Source organism: Cynoglossus semilaevis, chromosome 18 (genome assembly GCF_000523025.1).
Source record: "Cynoglossus semilaevis isolate Cse_v1.0 chromosome 18, Cse_v1.0, whole genome shotgun sequence".
Classification (NCBI taxonomy): domain Eukaryota; kingdom Metazoa; phylum Chordata; class Actinopteri; order Pleuronectiformes; family Cynoglossidae; genus Cynoglossus; species Cynoglossus semilaevis.
In genome coordinates this window covers 10,671,659-10,678,212 of record NC_024324.1, presented here as the reverse complement: position 1 = coordinate 10,678,212, position 6,554 = coordinate 10,671,659, and the positions used below count along the sequence as shown (strand labels likewise).

The following is a 6,554-nucleotide window of genomic DNA, read 5'->3' as shown; positions in this document are numbered from 1 at the left end:
CCTACAGGGAATAGTACACAACATGCATACTTGCGAATACTTCGTGATGTACAGTACATCAGCGATACACACAACTCTGCCGGTTTTGCTCGTTCCAACATCTAAGCGTTTATCACCACAAGAAATGCACGTTGAGAAGTTACACAAACTGGCCTGTGTTGTACAACCAGTTTCCACCGCATCTTTACTTTCGTTGCGTCCTGTTCTGCAGCCAAACACAACGAAAACACACACAGACCCACTACCGTTCATCTTTGTGTTAATAATATCTGTATCTATCCCGACTCATTTGTTAAATTCGCAGTGGTCTCTGAAACACAGCGATCGTTAATATAAATCACAGGAAACGACTAACAAACACAGTCACTTACGGGAGTGCCTTTGGTTTCCGTCTTTGGTACCAGGTGAGGTGGACATCCCAGCAGGAGGCTGTGTGTGATGCCCTTACAATGTACTGACAGACGAGAGACAAAAATGGGGAGGAGGACTGCACAAAGACTTGACACCAAAAACTCCGGCGATCACAACACCACCTGCCCACCCTGCATCCTCCCACTGCCTCTCACTCTGCACACATGTCCTCTCATACAAACGATGCTCCAGAGATGCTCACATCCACAGACTCTCTCTAACGCAGACCAACTCTAAAGGTTGTAAACATACACACTCACACACGGATACTAAAACGTTGCAATGAACTCCGCACCCAATTAACGCACACGTGCAGGCACTGACGAACCCAGCGGTCTTGCTCGGGTGAGAGGACTGCTGAAGACTTAGCAGGAGGGGAGGCGAAGATGAGTGGAGCATACCACTAGCTGCTGCCGAGGAAGGGCGGAGGGGAGCTGGAGAAGAGAAGAAAGGGTGATGACGAGGGGGTGGGAACGAGGGTGTGTTCGTAAGAAGGAAAGGAGTTAGTGTGACAGTTAGTTAGTCTGACTAACTTCCAGGTTCATTCACCTTCTTTGCTGTCTGAACAACCAGGACCGATGTCACATGTCACATCAAGACAATAACCCACTAAATAGTGGTTACATTTATATTTCTGAGGATTACAAACTGAATCTGATGTGAAACAAGCAGCACCCACCTATGAGACTGACTCTACGGCCTCAGGTTGGAGGTGACAGGGTTGGGTGATGATGTGTGTGGGGAACAGAGGGGCATAATACTACATAATCCCCCTCATTAGCATGAAGCTGTGAAAACCTTTATAGTTTCACCTTCATCTCTAACGTCCTTTGTTAAATCCCCCGTCACCGTGCTCCCCTGGGAGGTCCACTTCTACCGTACATGAGCACGTGAGCTCTGCTAACCCTCCACTGTCCCACAGAGCTGTTCACCCTTGTCCTTGCCTCACTCAATGTCACTCTCAGCTGCTCTGCTCAGCGCTGCTTTAAGAATGCACCCTGATGCAGTCAAATCACAACCACAGTTAGCCTTGGAGCAGGCTTCTCCCTGTTCACTACTGTAAGGTGTTCTTTACTACTGCTAACAATGGTCAGATGCTTGTTTCTATTCTATAAATAGCAGCATGTGTAATGTACAATGGATCAATAACATCAGAGAAAAGATGGTGCCCGCTTTGCACTCTGCTTACTACATGTTACATATGCAAAATTTAGCCACTGATACCTTTTAGCCCAGTCACAGTCCATGTCAATGGTCTGATGGAATTGGTTCCAATAATACACTAATAAATCCTTAGCCATTTGCTTTGGTTTTCAAGTTAAAGTAAAGTAAAGAAATTTGGACCAGTATAATAAGCTCTGAAGGGGGGGAATAAAATGATGTGGTGAAAAGCAGAATTTGTTTAGAACAGAAACAATTAGCCTGGATGAAAAGGTGTCAGTCCAGTTGCCCTCTCCATAAGTGCTTTGAATAAAGCACAGACCCAAGTGGCCACAATAAATAGCATTTAAATACAGCTGCGTGAGTCACAGTCCAACACAAATACCAGGAGCTCCTTAATTAGCAATGGGTGATTATAACTGTGGCTCAGAGTCAGCTGTGGGAGAGGTCAGAAGTGCAGCAGCTGGACGCTGGGTTCTTGGTCTCAACATGACATCAATACAAGATGATAAATCACCTAATTGGAAATCTCTGTTTACAGCGAGAGCCTGCGCAAAATAATTGGGTAATCAATACCACGGCTACAGTCTTTACCTTTGTTTCAGCTTTTTATTTGTGGATTGCTGCTTCTGACCTTAAACAATATGGTATTTCGTTTTTTGAATTTGGTTGATATTTAAAGTACAGGCTGTGCAGTGTTAACTTGGTATCACTGCAGGACGTCGTACCTGAAATCTGGTTCTGAGCTTTTTAGGTTCACTACTGTGATCAAGAATCAATGTAAGTAGTGGGACATTTCAAAGAAACCTGAAGAGAAGAACACGTAAAAGCAGCCAAGCAGCAGAGATACAGAGTATCTCTTTATTGGAATAGTTTGAAATGGTGTCTCTCCATTATCTGCAGAGATAAGCTAATTTCCCCGGAGAGTAAAGTTTCAAAATTGTCTGCCGTGTGGTCTAAGTGTGACAGTAAAAAGATGATGTTCAGGTCTACTGTCTACTGTCAGGTGTCAGCCAGGTCAAAGAGGAGGAAAGACTAAGGACAATGTTCTAATGAGAAATAAAAAAACACAAGTCTCTCCAATGACAACAACCTCCCCAACTGGGAAATCAAACAGCGCTGCTTAACACCACAGATTGTCTCAGTGTTTCTACATCACACTGTGTTTTAGCACCAGGCATAAAACTTCAAATGGTTTATGTTGTTTGTATTCTCAAAAGCTCCATTACAGCTTCTTTCAAACTAAAAATGTAAATCCACATCAAAATGCAACAAAAAAAGTATCTGAAAAGTCTGAAAGTATCGTTTTTCAAACTGATTATTGCAGGAAGCTGATAATTCACAATTTTTCAGAATTGGAAGTACATACAGTTATGCTGTGTTGACAAACACAATTACAGATTGTTTTCTGCTACAGCACAGCACATAACACTATTCCATGACCTGTCCTCTTTCTCCTGTTCAGATTTTTCAGATTCATCTGTTCTGGTATAAAATGCTACAAAACACCACTCGAGGTCTTTCCTTAGTTTGTTAGCATCCACCCAGAGTGAATGAAGAGTTCCATCACTTCATTCCTTTCTACCAAAAAAAAGGAGTTCCCTCCTCTTCAGCGTTCACGTTGGACCTTATTTGTCTCAGAGTATGAATACAACAGCCGGCCCATTATTGCCCACTGTCCCCCGAAGTGGCAGTGTCTGGGAGTAAATTAGATTTTCTAGCAGTCTGCAAACAAGTCATGTACAAACTGGCTGGAATTCATGCCCTAATCCAGGCACGAGGAGGGGTGGGGGAGTGGGCGGTGAAAGGGGGAGACAGAGATGCCAACCCTAGTAAATAGAAAAGCAATTAAATATTCATCCTCCTTGAATGATTGTCTGCGCATCACTCTGTTATTTAAAATTCACAGATGAGCATCAACTCACACACACACACACACACACCAGAGGACCTGAGCTGGCAATAAATACATAAATAGACAAAAGAGACACAACAAAGATATTATTTATCTAACATATTTACCAAGACAATTACCCTAGACATTTCAAACCCTCCAAAATGATTCTTTTCTAATATTTTACAACCAAAAGACATTTAAAATATTTAGTGATTTATTTTATAATAGTAAATATTTCTTACATAGGCTGATCCTAAAACTGCCCCATTTTTTGTTTCCCTTTTTCCTATATTGTTATTTTAAAGGAATCTGTTGACAATTGCGACTCCTCAGTGCCCTCTACTGTCTTTATTTTTCCACTGGTAAACATTTATAGGAACTTTATAAAAACTTGGAAAGACGTACTGTAAAAGATAGAAAACAGCAGAGGATACCATCAACACACATGAACATATCTGTTCTTAACTTTGTGCATACTGACTGTATTACACTGAGTTATGTGCCTACTCCACCTTAAACTCCAGCAGGATTATATTGAAACTCTTTTGTTTCAGTTGTGTGTTTTTGTTTTGGCAATGCTCTCTGCAGTACCTGCCAAACTTCCAGGCTTCTCCCTCCTGCAAACCTTTATTTATTTACGTGTGCATCTCCTGTGAAGCAGCTCTAACACTGCTCTTGGGTTGTAGTAATGTCGAACAACGTGTGTTCTAACTGGGAAAATAAACAACAACTGGGAAATAAAGAAGGAAGACTATGGTGCAGCGTTGCCTGGCAACAACCTGCATCCACAATGTGAGCCGGCCTTCATCAGACTGCAGCAGAGACATTTAAAAATAAATATTTCAGCTTAAAAGTTTGTAAAAATGGACGAAAGGTATAAAAAGGTATAAACAAGTCAATATAAGAAAATTAACTGCTGCAGGATACATGTTATGAGAGAGGGACTAACTAACAGTTTGGGAATTCTTCCAAGGCTGTCAATAAAAATGTTCACTGTATCAACAGTATTACAGTTATTTATCTGATAGACAAGTCTCCTCTGGTCTGTATGAATCTTACATAAAAATTGACACAGAAATTCTGCAGCTTTTTCTCACAGAGCTCACAGAAGCCCATCTGTGAACAGAAGCTCTGTAACTGACATCAAGGACATTTGTGCAGACAACTGTGTGTCTGAGTGCAAACAAAATTATTTTCAGCAGCATAAGTTTGCATGCAAGCGAAAAGCAAACCTTTGAGGAAAATGAAATCCAATATCAATGAAGAAAGCTAAATAATGCATGCAGACTGGAGGCAAAAAGCATCAGCCGCTTACTTGTCAAAACTAAGAAACTCTTTTATCACGCAACCAGAAAAGACCCTTAAATGAAGAAAAGCATCTGATGATGTGACTGTCTACTAGGATTAGGTAAGCAGATGCTCCACAACCTCATGAAATGGCCACAAATAATATATGCTTTAGTATAATGCAGTGTAGATGCATGCAAAACAAATCCTAACATTGCAAACGCACCATGTTTTTCCTGTTACATAATAACAGTAGAGCATTTGCCTGCAGCAGTGACCAGTGTGAAAAAACAATGCACAATGTGAACTCAAGTTCAAAATGAAAAAGACTCACACACACACCAAGGAGTCACAGGCACAGGACCACGTCTGGATCACTCCCTGTGGGACCATCTGTTCCTGCAGTGGCCACGTTGAGGACACACACTCAGGATTCATCAAGGATGCAGTATGACTGTTAATCACCAGCCTCCGTCATTACCAGCACAAAGGAGCCTGCAGGGGTGGGAAATGCAATTTTAGAAGTCATTTTCATAAATGAAGACTGGTACAAAGAGAAAATCAGAGAAACAAGCAGCCTTTAGACAGTGTGGGTAGAAACTTTACCAGGTCTGTTCTAGACTGGATGCAAATGTTTCAGATAAAACTGTACAAAAAACACGGTGGTCATTTCAGAAAGTCATATTAGAAAAGAATTACCTCCGAAGCTGCAAAAGATTCAAAACTTCTTTTAGAGGAATTGAAAATATACATGTACATACATACACACAAATGAACATACGTACATACATATATATATACATATATGCATGTACATATATTCTTATATAAGTATCTGTATAACTAGGGAACCTGTATATAAGTCCCATGTTAGGTAGGCAGGCACACACCATTGAGTTTAATATGATCCACTGTGTAACTATGGCTAATTTAATTTAAAAGTGATATTTTAATTGAAGCAATGTAACATCAGCACTGTGTAACATGACAGGAAATTAACTTTCCTAAAGGTAAACAACTGTATTACTCCCTCATACATTCATGATGACAAATATCGTCTAAACACTCCTACCTAAAGTCAAATCTAAAGTCACTTCATCTTCATCTTTTGAACAGTTTTCCAGACATACTTTGCTTTTAATGTCAACATCACTATTCAACTAAATAACAGTAGCAATTCTTTGTGGACTTTAAAATACATAATGGAGATATACGGACAGTAGTTACTTGCTTGTGTTCGGCAATTTATTTGAAGGTCAAAATCAAATTTTATGTCATCATCAACTTTTCCTGTAGTTAACAGATTGAAGATAAAGCCAAATCGGAGTTGAAGAACCACCGGGGCCACATTTTGTCAATATATTTTTTAATTAGTGAATTAACCATTCCATAAATAAAGTATTTAGGTAATGGGAATAAATTGTGAAACGTCGCCATCTTCTGGTTAAAAACTGTAGTTGTAACATCTCGAATAGGTCCAGAACATCACTTGAACTGTAATTTTTTTGTGTTTTTGTTTAAATAACAAGAAACCGTAGAGGCACTAAAATAGGTCCAGCTCCAAAACTCCCTTTAAACCAATAACAGCACAAAAAATGTTGTAATAATATATTGTAATTTATAATTACAGCACATATAATTGCTAAAAATGAATTGTTTATAAAAAAAATTACCAAAATAAAGCAGCTAACCGCCATTACAAAAGAGAGTCAAATACTGTATAATGTCATCACCTGGTAATATCATGCTAACCTTCACGTTACAGATATTAATAAAAACAGTGTCATAATGTTAACGT

The 6,554-nt window shown here is 39.8% G+C and overlaps 1 protein-coding gene across 3 annotated transcripts in view; it reads right to left on the bottom strand.

Moving 5' to 3' along the window:
- Positions 1-814, bottom strand: part of dtnbp1b (dystrobrevin binding protein 1b) — a 25,547-nt gene extending 24,733 nt beyond the window's left edge. The window contains exon 1 of one of the 3 annotated variants that reach the window (XR_003052628.1): positions 372-813. Coding sequence is in view for 2 of the 3 variants with exons in the window: in XM_008331701.3 (XP_008329923.1) it covers positions 372-417 (46 nt within the window). In the remaining variant the exon portion in view is untranslated. Of the gene's footprint in view, positions 1-371 lie in introns of all 3 variants that reach the window. The other 2 variants (XM_008331701.3, XM_008331699.3) reach the window with 2 other exon arrangements.
- Positions 815-6,554: the final 5,740 nt, after the last annotated feature.